Here is a 17,242-nt window from a genome sequence, read left to right as displayed (position 1 = left end):
TAGAACTCGTGTGACATAGGCTTATTTCTCTTATTGTTTTTTTTATCAGTGACTTTAAATATTGTTGCTGCCCACTTTGTGATTTAGACGAAGGGCAGGTTATAAATATATATATACACAACTGCGTACACAGCATACATTTAAATTACATGGCCTCTCCCAAAGGATCCTGGGAACTGTAGTTTGTTAAGGGTGTTGAGACTGCAGCTCTGTCCCCAGGATTCTTTGGGGGGACTGGTGGAGAATGTGGTTTTAATCTCTTTTGATTTTATGGTGTGGATGGTAATGGGGTCATCATGGTAATGGGGTCAGGTGAAGGACACAGCCCTATCACCAGGGTTGAAGTTAAGAGTCAACTGCTTATCCAGTCACCCTGCTTGTAGATGTAATGAGGGGAGGGGTACTATCTTGTCCATCTGTGTTCTCAGGGTTATTATATGTCATATTTTTTCCATAGCCCTGTTGGTGGACATAAGGAGAAAGGTGTAGCACAGCCCACCCACAGGTTGGAGGGCTCCAGTCTGGTGGGAAAAGCAACTGGCTGCTGTGATTACTTTCTCCACACATGTGGCCAGCAATGCTGCCTGCCACCATGATATGCGGACCTCCTTTGGGAAATGTAGCACTCCATGCTAAGCAGCCTTTCTCCTCCTGCTCCCCCACCTCCTTTAGTTTAGCAAGAGTGTACAAAGATGCTCAAGAACTATTGCTGAATGCACATGCAACAGAACTGGGCCAACTCTGGGAAGAACTACGCTCCATGACCCAGTTTATGGAAACCATGAGGACAAATCCCGAAAGGATTGCAGGTAATAATAGTTCTCTGTCATTTGGAGAAAAGCTGTTAATTATTTCCTTGCTTAGAAGATAAGCAGTGGTCACACATTTTCAACTTGATTAACCTGCAGTTTTTGCCAGTGACAGAGCAATGAGACTCCCAATCCCTCACTCCAGGTGCCTCTGGTCCCTGCTGCTTCCCTTCCCATCTGCTATCATATCCACCTGCCTGTCTCAGCTCCCAGCTTCCACAATTCACGTGGGCTCAGATTCTCACTTGGGCTTGACTTTGCCTCTTGGTCAGTGGTGAAAGTCTGGTCCCCCTTCCCCCGGTGTTTTTGAGACACACTTCCTACACTTCCTGGTGCTTTGTGCTCTTAACCTGAGACCCTTCCTTTCCGCTTCATCTGTGCCAACAGCTTGTGCAAATAGAGCAGTAATCCATTCACTCATTTGGTCAATAGACACAGTAATTTCTTTTCAGTTCAATTCTATACATGGCTATTGGGCTTAGGTTGGTGTGTATGTACCGTATGTAGCAGGGATGGGGAAATTGAGGCTCTCCAGCTGTGGTAGAACTACAACTCCCATGATATCTGACTTTGGCTATGCTGGCTGGGGTTGATGGGTATTGAGTCTGGAGGGCTGCAGGCTCCCCATTCCGGTTGCACAGGATTGCAGCCTTCATCCACAAGTTAGATTTTCTGGGTCAGTGACACATCAAGTCCTGACAACTCTACAGCACGTTGTCACAATGCAAGTTACAGGAGACCCCATTGAAACTCATCAAGCCAAAGAGCACTTGGCAAGCCTCACCTTTATGCTGCCTGAAGGGACTGCAAAAAAGGGTAGGTGGTTCAGTGTCGTAGCTACCGGAGGGTGGGTAGCTAGCTGGGTGTTTTTGCCCCGGGTGAAGCCTCCAGAGGGGAGCCACTGAGGCTCCCAGCCTCTCTCTGTGTGTGTGTGTTTGTGTGTGTAAGCAAATGTGCATGCAGAGAGTGCCAAACTGTGTCTTTGACCCAGGTGAAATAAAGCCTAGGTTCGCCCCTGGGTAGGTAAAGCTGGTGAGCTGCATTCTGCTTGGTGGGTCACAAATTGCGTAGGCCTTCATGAGTTGGTTGAGCACCAGCACAAAGTCCATGTCTGGTCAACCGTTCCCTAAGGACATGCTTTTCTTGTTAAAGAGGTTGTTGGCCCACTTGCAGACTTATGATCAATGGTGAAAATGAATGTGCAAACGTTGTTGTTGTTCAGTCGTGTCCGACTCTTCGTGACCCCATGGACCAGAGCACGCCAGGCACGTCTATCCTTCACTGCCTCTCGCAGTTTGGCCAAACTCATGCCAGTCGCTTCGAGAACACTGTCCAACCATCTCATCCTCTGTCGTCCCCTTCTCCTTGTGCCCTCCATCTTTCCCAACATCAGGGAAAGATTCTTACTAATCTTTCAGTTCTGTCAGAGATTGTGGCTGCTTACCTCTCCCCACTCTGATGAGAGAGCAGATGCAGATATTGTGAGCGTTTTTTGCAGGTTTTTGAAGAATTGCAAGGAGTAGGCTCCTAGGAAAGCCCCTAGAAAATTAGGCCACAGCAGGTTCTCCTGCTTGATTGGGAGAAGTCTACTCTGTAGTTTACTTAGCATAATGATTAATCCAGCCCTGGTCATGAGAAACTAATTGGAGGAATTCGGGACTCCCTACAAGGAAGCAGGTCTTTGGGAGGTGAACTAAAGAAAGAGATTACAAAACCATTTCTCCTTGAGTTAGTGGCTGAAAACACACACACACACACACACAGAGAGAGAGAGAGAGAGAGAGAGAGAGAGAGAGAGAGAGACCAAACTACAAAACACTCAAGAGCTTTGAAGCTCACAGTTCCAGGGCCACACTCCAGGCCTTTTTTTGGAACTTTCTTCCATTCTTTGAAATCCCAGGTCTGCATTTTATGAGCACGCCAACCCCATTCAACGTTCAGAAAAATAAACAAGTGTGGTCCAAATGCCAAGTCTCTTGTGTAATGTGCAATACAACTGTCATTTCACATTCAGGCACCTTTTTAAAAATAAAATAGAGTCTTAAACGCTGTTTGTTTTTAAATGAATGCACTTCTTTTAGGCCAGTATTTCCCAAACTTCTTAAGTTCACCCCCTGCCCTCCATTTCAAACTTATTCTACCGCCTGCCTCTCTCCAAATCCAGCACTGCCTAGTACAAGTGTGCAGCGGTTCTCACATGGTTCCTGCTGTGTAGCGATTTTGATGTGGATAGGGCCCGCATTGGCATTAGGCAGCGGAATAGAGCAAAATGTTTCTGGCGCTTCCTAAAACGGCATATCAGGAAGCACCGTTGGAACAAAGTGGACATTTCTTCCAAATTTGGCTGAGAATGATGGGGCAATTGAGGGAGCTGTCAGCCCCACAAGCCCCACATGATTCAGTGTTGATCCTCTGCTAGAGGGAATGTGTCACCCCCGCCTTGGCTGATGGGGAGAAAAAAGCCTGTCTCAGCATCTTCTTTCCCCTTTCAGGTGTCCCACTTTCTCCCAAGGGGACCCAACCGCACTAGTTCGAGTACTAGTGTTGTTAGACAAAGCTGATGTTTAATGCAGGCAGAGGAATAGAGCAACAGCTCTGGGAAATTAATCTCTCTATCTTGATTACTTTTGTTCTATGTATGTCTCAACTCCTCAGTTGTAACTTCTCAGTTGTAACTTCTTTGAATAATATTGTAATAGGCAATATTTTCTGGGGGGTTAAGGTGGAGGGACTCACCATGAAAGTTGTTTGTTTGTTTGTTGCAGGCCCAGTCAAAGTGCCACACACACACACACACACACACACACACACACACACAGGCAGTGGCAAAATGTAAGATGTGATTAATAACCTCAAGCAGAAAATGATTTGGATTAGAAACGACCACAACTTTATTGATTACAGATTTTTTTTGGCTCAGGCATTGGGTGTATATCAGGCACAGGCAAACTCTGCCCTCCGGATGTTTTGGGACTACAACTCCCATCATCCCTGACCTCTGGTCCTGTTAGCTAAGGATGATGGGAGTTGTAGTCCCAAAATATCTGGAGGTCTGAGTTGGCCTATGCCTGGTGTATATCCATTCCAGCCCCCACCCCAAACATAAAATTAATTAATTTTTAAAAGGTAAGGGAATTCATTACCCTCCGAGTTCCTGCTCAAAAAACCCCTTGCCTTTTAAGCACATTTTCCCCTCAAAGAATTCTGGGCACTGTAGTTTTACCCTTCCCAGAGTTAAAATTCCCAGAAACCCTTAACAAACTACGGTTCCCAGAAATATTTGAGGGTGTGCTTTGAATGTGCTTTAAAGGTATAGTGTCTACACAGCCTTCAAAGCCCTTGGCATGCATTATCTCACAATTTTTTACCACAATCTTGTGAGGTAGGCCAGTGGAGTTGGGTGTGGGCCCAAGGTCAGAAACAGTGGTTTCCTTAAAGCCATGGAATGGATTTGTGGTTCTAGCTCAAGCTCAACCACTGTACTGGTTTTCTTAAAGCCACCATGGTGCACCAACTCTCAATAGGCCTCTTGTCTTTTTTGTCTTCTTTACCCAGGAAGAGGCATCCGAATCCAGGACATCCTGAAAAATGGGGAGAACCTAACTAAGTTTCTGCGTGAAGATGTGCGTCTTCCTGACATGGTGGTTCACCACCTGGTGAATGCTCAAGTGAGACCTGAACAGGTGAGTCTTGTAAATATTGCAGCAAACGCGCTCATGTAAATATTCTTACAGTATTTTCCTGCTGTCAGTACCCAGAGGTTCTTAAGGCAATGCATAGGCAATAAAATAACACAATTTTAAAAGCAATTAAAATTGATTAAAAACCAGCCACCTTGAATGAAAAAACTAGAAACGAAAGCTCTGAAGGGAAAGGCTGTAGCTCTGTGATTGAGCATCTTCCTTGCATGCAGAAATTTCCAGGTTCAACCCTCAGCATCTCCAGGTAGGACTGCAGAGGACACCCACCTGAAACCCATTTAGCACTGCTGCTAGTCAGGATAGAAAATACTGCGCTAGATGGACCAGTGGTCTGACTGTATAAGGCACCTTCCTATGCTCCCATGATCCTGACAGCCAGCAATGGTTTATGCAACTATACTGCGGAATAAGTTATAAATTTCAAAGAACAGCCACCGATCATTAATGAATTGCCTTCTGGAGTAAGAACACCTTCAACAGTCCTGAAGGAACAGGGACCCTGGGTGGGCCTTTGTTGGAAGTGAATTATGCAAAGCAGATGCCATAATGGAAAAGACTCAGTTCCTTATCATCACTCCTGTCATCTGGGGAAAAGGTGGTACATGGAGCAGCATCTTTCCTATAGGCTTCAGGCAGCAAAAAAAGAAAAGAAAAGAAGAAAAGGGGGGGAAGGCATGCAGGATAATGTTTTTAATAAGATATGTAGGACTGTGTTACGTTGTCCCTAAAGCAGCCTATCTGACTTTATGGGTAGCCTCAAGAATAAAAGAGCCCATATCTGACAACCCAATAAATCAGTTGACTCTAAGGTTTGACCATGGTTAGTGCTAACCAACTGCTGTTCTCTTAACCCTGGTTAAGATCCCAGATGTATAGTAGAAGCCCATAAAGTTTAGCTTATCTTGCCTATTTTTGTCCTCCACCCCCAAAAAGGTGTGTGTAGGAGACCTGCTTTTCACTATGCAAGCTGAGTGGATGGAGAAAATGTTTTAGCCATGCCTCGGTCATGTGGCTGGTCAGAGCAGATGTTTACACAGCCACAGGGGACGCAAGCTATGGTTTGCAAACACTGTTTAAACAATAGTTTCTAGGTGATCACTTAAGAGGAAATTCATTGCCACAAAAGAGGAACTGTGTCCCCCACAACAGAGGGTACAAGCTTGTATAAAATTTGCACACACTAATTTATATGTGTGGGTGCAAATGCAGAAATAATTGCTGCAATTTAAACAAAGTAAAATACATCTTAGCAGTGGGAAAGACTTTGACCAGCAGGTGACATGTATGCCTGCTCTATCTACAGTTCAAATGGCAGCTGCTGCTGAGCAACTTAAAAGCTATAGACTTAGCTTGAATATAGTCATGGCTACCTTAAACTACCCTATTGGTTTCACATCCTGGTTTGCAGCAAATCTTTAACCATTGGTTTGGTAATGAGACATAATACTTGGCCATTCTTCCAAAGTAATCCATGACTAAGGCACAAGTATTACCAAAATTTGCCTTTATTGCTTTTGAGGCCTGCAGAGGCTGGTGCTCAGTTATGGATACATGCCCAGTAAGGAAATTTTCATCCATGACTAGACCTGGCTTGGGCTCCCTCTGTGGTTGTCTATGCATCACTTTATCTCAATAGAAGTGTGAATGGGACCCCAATGCCCATGTTGGAGGAATGTTGAAAATCCACCACTCCTGATGTCAGCGAGGGCAGAGGTGGAAGGGCATTGTCAGGGCATTGTTCCAGGTGAATAGACTGGACCCTCGGATGACAGATCTCCTGTCTTGAATGCTCACCAAAATAATAGTACTTTGGCCACACACACAAAAAAATCATTTGGTGGAAAATGGCAATCCCAGGTTATCTCCCAGCATCTCCTCCTCACAGATAGTTTGTGTGTGACTCAGTCCAGGCTGTCATTGCCCCCTTCTGTCCTTGTGGCTTAGGAGCTGTGAGAAGAATGTTGCGCTTATGAATGAGGCCAGCTGAATCAGATCTCTGGAACGAAAGCCTTTCTGACCGTGTGAGAGTGCAGGGAGAAGGAGGGAAGGACTCCAGCTGTCTGGGCACAATCCCTTTTTCTTTATTTCCCCTTTTTTCATTTTTGCTGTACAATGCCCAAATCTGGGAAATGTGTGTGGCTGTTTGTGGCCAGCAGGAGATAGAATTAATGAGCTTGCTTTTCACTTTTCACTCCTTTGGGGTTTTGAAAATTGTAGGTGGCTTGCATGATCATTCGCTGGATTGTTCAGCTGATTGGGTTCTGACCGGAGCTGTAGGAAGCTCCCTAGCAGCAATCTGAATTGCACAGAAGAAAGCAATTTTTTTAAACCCCTGACAGCCTGGAAAAAAAAAGTTAGGTTCTATGTGATGTGAAAGCCAGCAGTCTTTACCAGAACAAGTCGTTTCAGTGAAATAAAACCCCATCTCTCCCTCTTATTTTAACAAATAACAAATCCTGCAGGGCCCAGTGTTGGTGATTTTGGGCACTCACCGGTCTTCTTTTGATGGATGTTGAAAATCACGAAGACACCAATGTGTTCAATGACAAGACAGTCTTAACACCCCACTAAAGAAACTGCAGTTGAGTTCTCCTAAGAATAGCATGTTGGCTATCTCATCATGTATTCTTGTAAGGGTGCTTAATTAAATGTGGTGATCTTACGCTAAAAATCGAATGGATTTCAGCACCTGAATAGTGAAGCGGAGTTCTTGATCATAATTTATTAGAGTGTGCTTGTACACACTAATGAGTGTGAACCCTCATTAATACAGAGTATACATTAATCTACATCCCATTCCCTTGTCAAAGTGGCCCTTGGGTTGCTGACCCGGGTCTGCAGGTCTCCATTGTGATTCTTAGGGCTCATCTACATGCAGACAGCCATCTGAGTAATAAACCTTTTCATGGACTGCAGCGTAGTCTAAAGATGGGGTGAGGAGGTGGCATGTTTCAATAGTCTCACATGAAAATCCCCAAAGATAGAAAATTAGTATGCCAGGGGTGTGGGTAGGCTAGAACCCTTCTCCCTGATGCCTAGCTTTCTTTGTGCAGTGTTTTTCATGTAAGAGAGAGCATGTCGTCATTCAGTCCTGTATTCCCACCCCCATTCCCCCATTCTGTAGCGGCAAAGCCATGCCATCTGCAATTAAATTTTTAAGAATGTCCGGTGTTCATCTGGAAACGTATCTGAATGTACAGTGCACATTTCTAGTTGCAAAGCAACTTCCTGCTTCCAGTTGACCAGAAGCTACTCTTGGAGCTACCCTTTGTGAACGGATGCCATTACCATGGGGTGCTTTGATGCTGCTTTGCCCACTGTTAATCATATATCCTGTTCACCTCCTCCTGTTTAAATGCCATTCTGGAGAATGAAAAGAGGATACTGGTCAAACTAAGGTCTGTTTACGAGCATTTGAATCTCTCTCTTCTTTTTTCTGCAAAGGGTTGAGCACAGCTGAAGCGCTGACCTCACAGCACCCTGGGAGTGCAGGAAATGACACACACTTGCTCATGAAAGCTAAACCTAATCTAGAGGCCACCTAACTGAGAAAATATTTTGTTCCTCATCTCGAAAGTGCTCGGTGAACAATGGCACGCTGATAAAATTACTGGAATGTATTTCTCAACTGCTGCTTTCAGGCTGCAGGGCAGATAACAGGCAGCTTTTGACTCCCAGAAGAAAAATGGTGTGTGTGGGGGGGGGGGAAGGTTGGCTGTAGTCAGAACTACCAGGAAAACTACATGGAGAGGTGCAATATTTTTCTAACTGCTCTTCTGGGACATTTTCTGAATTGGGCCTCTGTTTGATGAAGCTTCTGCATATAAAGGACATCTTATGGGCTTGTGGTTAATTTCAGTAAGCCGATGTGTAATCTTGTTTTCATTTCTGTGTCCTAACACAAGGTTGTTTTCTGATGTCCTTGGCCCATCCATCATGGGGAACACAGATGTTACTTATTATTGATCTCAGTGCTTTTTATCCTGCTGTGCTACACCAAAGTGTATTTGTGGCAGATCACAGCAGCTGCAAATTATTTCAGAAAATAAAAACATCATAGAGAAAAACCAACAGTAAAACAATAATTGTTAGTGCCATTCTGCCGACCCACTCCCCAGCAATCTAAAACATAGTCTCTCGGGTTTCATCCAAATTACGCATTAAAAATAATAATAAATCTTAGCCAAAAGTAATACAAATTCTGCAGCAATAGTCTATGACCTGGACAGACACTGAAAATTATTTTATTATGCACCATTTATCCTGCAGTGTTTGCTATTTTACATAATTTATACCAGCTGCAGTAATCATTTGGATGGGGTACCAGGTGCCAGACCCTTTTATTTTCCCAAGCTTCTTAATCTGAAATATATTTTTAGTACCTTTAAGTTCCATTGTACACACCTTAACAACAGGTAGGTCATTCTCAGACTGCATGCACATTACTGGCTTAAATAGTAGCTTTTTTTGGTGGGGTAAATGTATCAAAACATCGCATTTCCTAAGAAACTACAGGATAGATATGGATTGCAGCTAATGTGTGTGTACACAGCCCTCTGCTGCTGTTGTTATTCTGTTTTAGGCTTATTTTCATATTGTACTTATGGTTTTGTTTTATTTTTACTTGTAAACATACATAAGAAGAGCCTGCTGCATAAAGCCAATGGTCCATCTGCTCCAGCCTCCTGTTACCACAGTGGCCAACCAGATATCTGTGGGAAACCCACAAGCAGAATTCAAGCACAATAATGTTCTCCCCTCCTGTGGTTCCTAGCAATTGGTATAAGGAGCATTACTGCCTTCAACTGTGGAGGCAGAGCACAGCCATCATAGCTAGTAGCGTTCGACAGTCCTCTCCTCCATGAATTTGCCTAATCCTCTTTTAAATCCATCTAGGTTGATGGCCATTACTGACTCGCGTGTAAGTGAGTTCCATAGTTTAACTATGCACTGCATTAAGAAGAACATTTTTTTTACCTGTCCTGAATATTCAAGCATTCAGTTTCATGAAAAGTTATTCATGCACTTTGCGTGTCGAGACCCCGAGTCCACCCCCTTGTTGATGAATGAGACACAAGGAAACAGATATTAGGTTAATGTTATTGGGCAAATTTAGGCCACAACTTTATTGGTTACAGAATGTGTGCTGTATTGGCTTAGGCATTGGAATTGATCCGACTATATCTGACTCCTGCCTGTCACGCAGGGAGTCCTGGAAGGGTCAACCACCAGTAGGGGGAGCCCCGTCGGCGCAAACCAACTCGAGCTCCCCTGGGTTCCCGACGGGGTCGTGGCATGGCCCTAGCCCCGCCCCGGGCTTCGGACAAGTTCCGCACCCCCGGATTCCTTTAACAGAATACCCTTTAGCTTGGAGGGGCAGGTGATGGCCATACCTCCCCTCCCCATCATAAGATCAATGCCTAACCACCAAACCTTAGAAAGTTGTGACGATTGCTGTGAGGTAGGCGAAAACCAAATGGCCCAAGCCAATTTGCCAAGTGGAAAAATTCCTACCAGGCCCCTCAATGGCGACCAACTGAGGTTCATAGCAAGGCCAATGTTGAGAACCTGAAAATAGGGAGGGTGGGCAGGAGTTTGAGGAAGTGCACCAGAAGGAAGTTCTCTGGCTCGTGCCTTGGTTTAAATAGATCCCGGCCATGCCCCCCAGTCAGCTGATTGGCTGGCTGGATCTATGACATGGCTGGGACCTCTGGGTGATGAGGGACTCTGCCCCCACCCCCGGAAGCGAGTGGGTGGCCACGTGGTCCAACACAAGTCCTCCCCACTGGGAAGTGGAGCGGATTTCTCATCACCATGAATAATTTTTATAAATTCTATCATGTCTACTCCTACTTGCCTTTTGTCTATAAACTAAAAAGTTCCAACCTTTCTTTATAGGGGAGTTGCTGCATCCCCTCAATCATTTTGTTCAAAGGGCCGCTCTGAGCCCTTTACAACACTGCAATATCTTTTTTGACATGCACAGTATTCCAAATATGGTCACTCCACAATTTTGTATAATGGCATTATGAGATTGGCAGTTTTATTTTCAGTTCTTCTCCTAATGATTCCAGGCATGGAATTTGCCTTTTTCATGGCTGCCACACACTGGGTCCTCATCAAGCTATTCACTACAACCCCAAGGCCTCATTCCTGGTCTGTCAATGCCAGTTCAAACCCCATGAGCTTATAAGTGAAATCATTTTATTTTATTTTTGCCTCAACATGCAGCACATGCTTACATTGAATTGCATCTGCCATTTCCCCACCCATTTGCTCAGTTTGAAGAGCTCTTCACAATCTCTTTTTGTTTTGATGGCCCTGAACAATTTGGTATAGTCAGCAAACCTGGCCTCCTCACTGTTCACTCCTAAATCCATATTGTTTAGGGCAGGGCTTTTTTTCTCCATCCAGAACTCGCTGGAGCTCAGTTCTGGCACCTCTCAGGTGGGCGCCATTGCCATTCTAAGAGAATGAGGGAGGTGTTCATGCTGAGTTCCGGCAACTTGTTTTTCTAGAAAAATGGCACTGGTTTAAGGGCAGGTTAATAAAAAAAATAAAAAAAAACCACAGGTCCCAATACAGAACCTCCTGGAGAACTTTTGTTGTTGGGCAGTGTATAAGTATTGAAAACAAACACAAATAAATAAAGGGCTGAGCTGTGCCCTGAAGTGAACTGACAGCGATTCTCCACAGTGATAAAGAATAAGTGTGGTTTGTCTTTTGCCTACAGTTTGCCTTTGGCGTCCCAGAGTTGACTCTGAAAGATATTGCCTGCAGCCAGGCCCTGTTGAATCGCTTCATTATCTTCAGCAGTCCAGGGGGCTTCCAAGCTGTGCACCAAGCAATGTGTGCCCTTTCCCAGGAGGACCTGCAGAAGGTTGAAGACTCTTTATATGCCAACACAGACTTCTTCAAGCTTTTCCATTTGGTGAGTACTGGCTGCCAAAGGCTGATCTTTTTAGATATGGTTACGTTTGTCTTGTTTTTCAAAATTCTTGTCGCTTGGATAGTAGTGCTGCTGCTGTATTTGTTCCAGAGGAAGAGGTAAAATGATTAGGTATCGTTACATTGCTGGTCTCTCAGAAAAAGGAACCTTAGGTATGCGATACCTGTGGCCCAGTGTCATGGCGGGGGTCCTGTGGGATCCTGGTTAAGGATTCCTGTGGAAAGGAATGGCTGTCTTGGAAGCAGGCATGGCTGACTGGCTGGAGCCCAGAACAGGTGCATGCCAACCTGCAGTATTTTTCTTGCAGGTCAGGCGATCAATAGCTCAGTTGGTTTGAACCCCACATGGGGGAAAGGAGTCCTGCATTGCAAGGGGTTGGACTTGAATATCCTTGTGGTCCCTTCCAACTCTACCATTCTGCGATTCCATAGGAACTGCTTGGTTTGCTATCATTTCATTTTAATTGCTTAAACTTTTGCATAACTCAAGACTACTTGATTGTAGAATGTTGCCATTTTGAAATCATTTATGACATCTCTTACACTTAGTCCCTTTGCATGACACATTTCTGTTTGTTTGCCCTTCATTTCACACTTGAAATTCTCCCAGATTTTTCTCTTCGATATCCTTGAGCATGCCTTGCTCTCATGAGCCATCAAAGTGTGGTTTGGCAGCATTTGTGGTTGAAAACCACAGAATTTTGCTCATACTAAGTTTTCCCTGGGAAAGCGGTGGGACAAAAAATTAAAATAAATCCACTTGGACTCGGAACTAGAAATCCCGTAGCTGTGCCTAGAACTTGTGGCACAAAATGAAGTATGGATGAGCCCTGGGGTTGTGCTCAGGTGAAGTGCAGGCATCCACCCCATATTGTTAGTGCACATGGCTACCCCCAAAGGATTCTGGGAGCTCTGATTTGTTCAGATTGCTGGGAATTGAGTGCCACACATGTAACAAACTGCTCACTAAAAATGCACTAACAAACTTACAGGAGAGCAGTGACTGCGGGTTATTTTTACTCATTAGACTGTGGGGAGGTAAAGTATGGCAGGGTTCAGTGCCTCCCTTCCTTTTACAGTTAACATAAGACACTCCCCTTTCCCCTTGTTTATATGTGAATGGGATGGCCTGCTGAAAAACACACATGTGCACACCACCATTATATCTTAATTGCCCCTTCATGTATATCTGCCAATGTAATTGTGGTTGATGTGGGTTCACACACACACACACACACACACACACACATGGTCTGCTGCCAGCCTTTCCTTCATACCCTGAATTCAAGGCGGTTTGGTGTGCGATGAATCTGAAATATGATATGTGGTTAAGAGAACTGTGGGGTTTTCTTAAGGAGGGGGAATTGAACATTTAAAAAGAGAGAGATACGCAGATGAGGAAGGAGCAGGATAGGGCAAGAGCTGCAAAACTACAGGTCGGAGACAGAGAAGGAATGAGAGTTGGGCTGATGGAATGAATAGTTGGGGTGGGTTTGCGGTTTGGGGAAGAGCCAGGGTATATCCAGATGTGACTACTGTGGAACTGGTGCTGCTTACACACACAATTTTTTTGCAGTGTCTGTACGTGATGTTGTCGTAATCATCAAAACATCAGCTCATACCTTTAGAAAACTTTTAATCCGGATTTCCTTTTTTTGTGGAAAATCCAATGAGTAAAAATAACCTGTTATACTTTGGCAGCCACTTCTGGCATGGAAGCTGGTTAGAGCTTTTTCTTTTTAAGCAAATGGTTTGTCAAGTGTGTGGTGAATGATGTTTCAGTCAGTGGCCTCTAATGATAACAGCCCCTACTTCTCCTTCTACTTCTGCTCCTCACCTGTGTGCAACCTAGTCTTCCCATGTTCAACACTCTAACCATTTTGCAGAGGGACAAAACAATGACAATGCTGCAGAGGCATTCTGTTAACTTTTGCCCACTTGGGCATGGGCTTTTGTGGACAGCAAACAGCGGACTGGCAGTGAATATCCATGACTGTAAAAACAGAAATGAATGGAAGTGAATGCATGAAATGCACACACAGAAAAATTGGCCCCCAGTTGTGATACAAAGCCCCTGTCAGTAAGGAATCAGAAGGGGGATGGAGGAGGATTTCTGCCAGATCTTTTCCTTGGGAAAAGTTTGCAAGATCTTATTAGCAGATTGATGTGGGGGTGAAAGGAAGATTTGGGGAGAAGGTTATATGACCGGAGTGTTCACTACACATTCACAGAGAGAGAATAGTACCGTTTTCGTGTGTGTGTGTGTGTGTGTGTGTGTGTGTGTGTGTGTTTTCTTTCTGGCAAAGCAAAGGGTAGAGCTGAAGGAGGAAAGGCTGTGTTTACAATTGTCAGAGTCAGCACATTCTTCAGATTTCCTCCAGAAGTGTTCAGCAGACTAGTACCAGGGACGGAAAATGTGGGCAGTGGGAATCAGCCAAGGCTGCAATGTGGAGGCCCAGGCAGAATGTGAGGAGGGCAGAGCAAAACATATCCACAGGACCGCTTTCATGTTTATGTTGGATGTCATTGTGCGTTACAAAACTTTTCAGGTGAGCAAAAGGCATAGTAGAGTCTTAACAATCTCTCCATCGTTCTGCCTTCAGAGGCTACAGAGAAAACATCAACAGTAGCTCGGGGCTGTTTGGGTTACGGGCGTTCCTGTTCACTGTACACGACAGGTTATAAATACCAGCATGTGTGCACCATAAAACTGTCAATTTGTCAGGTCCATGACAGCCTGAGAGTGATCTGTGCTTTTCTCCCATTCTGTGTTAGTCTGCTGCCTGGAAGGAATGATGCCTTCAGCAGAATAGCTAGTCCCCGCAGAAACCTTTTCAACTTGCAATCTGATTTAGGGCTTTTTACAACTCTGCCCCAAGGATATGAAATCTGAACTTTGCCTGCAAAGCAAATACTCTGGTTTCAGAGTTTACCTCAGCCTACACTTGGGTGAACAATTGTTGCCCCCTGGGAGGGAATTCATTGTTATGGTTTGAAGGTAACTCTGGCATTGGTTTCCTATCCTTAACCTCTGAGGTAAGATAGGCAGGGCATCAACAGAGCTACTGTGAAGAAATTGACCACAGATACTGGTGGGCCTCAGAATAAGCTCACAATTTGGCCATCTTCTCAACTCTTCAGTCATTTTGGAAGCTGCCTGATACCAAGCCTTACACCATATACCTCATTATATGAACATTAAAAGGGTCTGCTAGATCAGGCCAGTGGCCCAACTAATCCTGCATCCTGTTCTCACAGTGTCCAGCAAGCAGGATTCAAGCACAAGAGCACTCTCCCCTTCTGTGTTTTCCAGTAACTGGCATTCAGGAGCGTTGCTGCCTCTCGCTGTGGTCACATGCAAAATCAAATTCTGCCTAGAGGTTCTAAAGGATGGTTGAATATTTTAACTAATCCAAGTCACTGGTGGGAGTGTGGGAGTGTGTGACAGAGCAAGGAAATGAACAGAGAGCAATATGGATTAGGCGAATTCTTAAAATTCCTTGCTTGCCCTGCAAAATTACTCACGCAAAATTTCCTGGTCTGACTGGACTTTCTCATAAGGTGACAGGCCATGAATACTAGAGAGGCCTCCCTTGTAATCTATGGTATGTGTGATGCCGCAGAATGATGCATTCTGAAATAATTTCAGCAAGCCAGAAAGGATACCCGCAGGTTAAAAAGGGAGTGGATCATGTTTGGAATATGTGATTCCCCACAGCCTGCAGGGTGGGAACCAAAGCAACACCGCTCATGCTTTCTTCTTGCACATCCAGGAAAAGAAGTGAAAGTCTTTCAGATGTCACAAGATCTTGGCCAGCACCACAGGGTCCAATCCAGTTTGCCACATCTATAAATGCTTGTCCCATAATAGGATAGCTATATCGTTGGGTGGCAAGCATGGAATCGGGTCTGTTCCCATTGCTTTCCATAACAAACTCAATCATCTGATCATGGTCCTACTGCTGTTATCCTGGGTTCATCACATATTGCTTGCTGGCTTACAGTAATGGTCAGTAAACAGAAGCAGTAGTGGTGCATGTTTTGGGACAGTGGCAAAATCAGGGCTATGAGTTGGCATCCTACGCCGAAAGCAGCCCCTTGTAGATATCAGTAACCTGCTTGTAAACCATGAAATTTGATGAATATGCATGTGCTACAAAGTACAAACTTTAGATACTCTGCAGAATGTTGTCCATTCGTGGATGGTATTAGATAACGTACTGAACAAGGTCAAATGAAAACTGATCAGTGTAGACATTGTATGCAAATCCTAGGAATTCTATAGATTTTCAAGTAAAATCTAAAATGTTTCCAAGTTAGGAAACATGAGGACACATGGAAAGGCATTGTGCTTTCCCTAGGCATTGCATCGTTCATAGAATCATAGAACTGTGGAGTTGGAAGGGACCCTGAGGATCATCTCTGTCAGTGCAGGAATCACAACTAAAGTATCCATGACAGATGGACATACCAACCTCTGCTTCAAAACCTCCAGTGAACAGGAGTCCACTACCTTCTGAGGGAGTCCGTTCCACTGTCGAACAGCTCTTACTGTAAGAAAGTTCTTCCTGATTATGATCCTAGGAATTCTGTGGTTGAGATTAAACAACAAGAAGTCATGATTATTTAAGCTTGTATGAATTTTGTGTTCAGGGTGTGTTAGGGTGTTCAGGATCAACCCAAACCATTTTGCTGCCTGAGATGAAGGACAAGGTGGAGCCGCCCCCCATTCCATGTACACAACCTGGCAGGATGGACAATTGCATCTTACCTTGAAACTTCCTCCACTTGGGCCAAGTACAGCAGGTTAGCTTAGGAAGCACAGGGCAGGCCATACAGACCTATTTATTTCTTACCCGTCATTTTTTTTTGCCTGAGGATGCTTCCTTGTAGTAGGGCTGGCCCTAAGGGGGTCTTTTCCCTGGTTAGAGAAATGGCATTGTCTTCTTGTCGAGAGTTGGAAAAGGGCAACTCGGATGACCGAGGCATTGAAGGTTTGGAAACATGGCCTAGGAGGCCAGCACAAGCTAGCTCCTGACTCTGAAAGCATTTGGGTAGATACTGGTCGTGTCTCACCAGCATTCACTTTTCTTCTTTTACAGCTTCCCACCGTGTTAGATGGCAATGCTCAAGGTGCTGATCTACAAATGTGGGGACAAGTGCTTTCTAATGTGTCCCAAGCCATGCAAGAGGTAACACTTCAGCATTGTGGGGTAGGGAAATGAGTCCAGCTGGCATAAAAATTGAGTAAGGAACCCGTAAGGAATTTGTGTTGGGCATAGGCGGCCATCCTTATGCAGTGAATTTAAACATACCAACTGCTTGGGCAGTTTAATAATTTCACCCACTGGTTTTCCTTAATGCTTGTTCCTACTGCCTGAGACTTATTAAGAAGCCATGCATTATACAGATTTGCACCTTCAGTGTCCTGGTAACTGATTGCTTATGTTAAATAACCAAAACAAACCTGCAACTAAAAAGCTAGCTCAGCAGGAAGAAGACGAGGCTAGAATCTTACCACCTGATGAACACTAGCTTTTCATTTGAGCACATTATTTTCACATGAGGTAGAATTCCAAAATGGTTTTTTTCCATCTGAAGTTTGAAGTGGTGAAGTCCACTGTACAACCTTCATGTCTGAATCCAGCTTCAGACCGACTACTGGTGATCTCTAATCTTATATATCCAGAACCTATATAGGACATCTGAGTATATGCTGCTCTTTGTCTTCATGTATGAGGACGCCGTTGCAGCTCATTCTCTGCTGTTATATACCTTTGCCTG

General features: G+C 44.5%; 1 protein-coding gene across 1 annotated transcript in view; it reads left to right on the top strand.

The window, feature by feature from the left end:
* ABCA4 (ATP binding cassette subfamily A member 4) overlaps positions 1–17,242 on the top strand; it is a 92,903-nt gene that overhangs the window by 11,749 nt on the left and 63,912 nt on the right. The window contains exons 5-8 of the mRNA XM_033151097.1: positions 673–809; positions 4,365–4,492; positions 11,244–11,441; positions 16,561–16,650. Coding sequence (XP_033006988.1) covers positions 673–809; positions 4,365–4,492; positions 11,244–11,441; positions 16,561–16,650 — 553 coding nt within the window. The remainder of the gene's footprint in view (positions 1–672; positions 810–4,364; positions 4,493–11,243; positions 11,442–16,560; positions 16,651–17,242) is intronic.

This window comes from Lacerta agilis, chromosome 6, assembly GCF_009819535.1.
Source record: "Lacerta agilis isolate rLacAgi1 chromosome 6, rLacAgi1.pri, whole genome shotgun sequence".
In the NCBI taxonomy this organism is placed as follows: Eukaryota; Metazoa; Chordata; class Lepidosauria; order Squamata; family Lacertidae; genus Lacerta; species Lacerta agilis.
The sequence above is the reverse complement of the archived record's forward strand: the minus strand, read 5'-3'. Positions and strand labels throughout refer to the sequence as shown.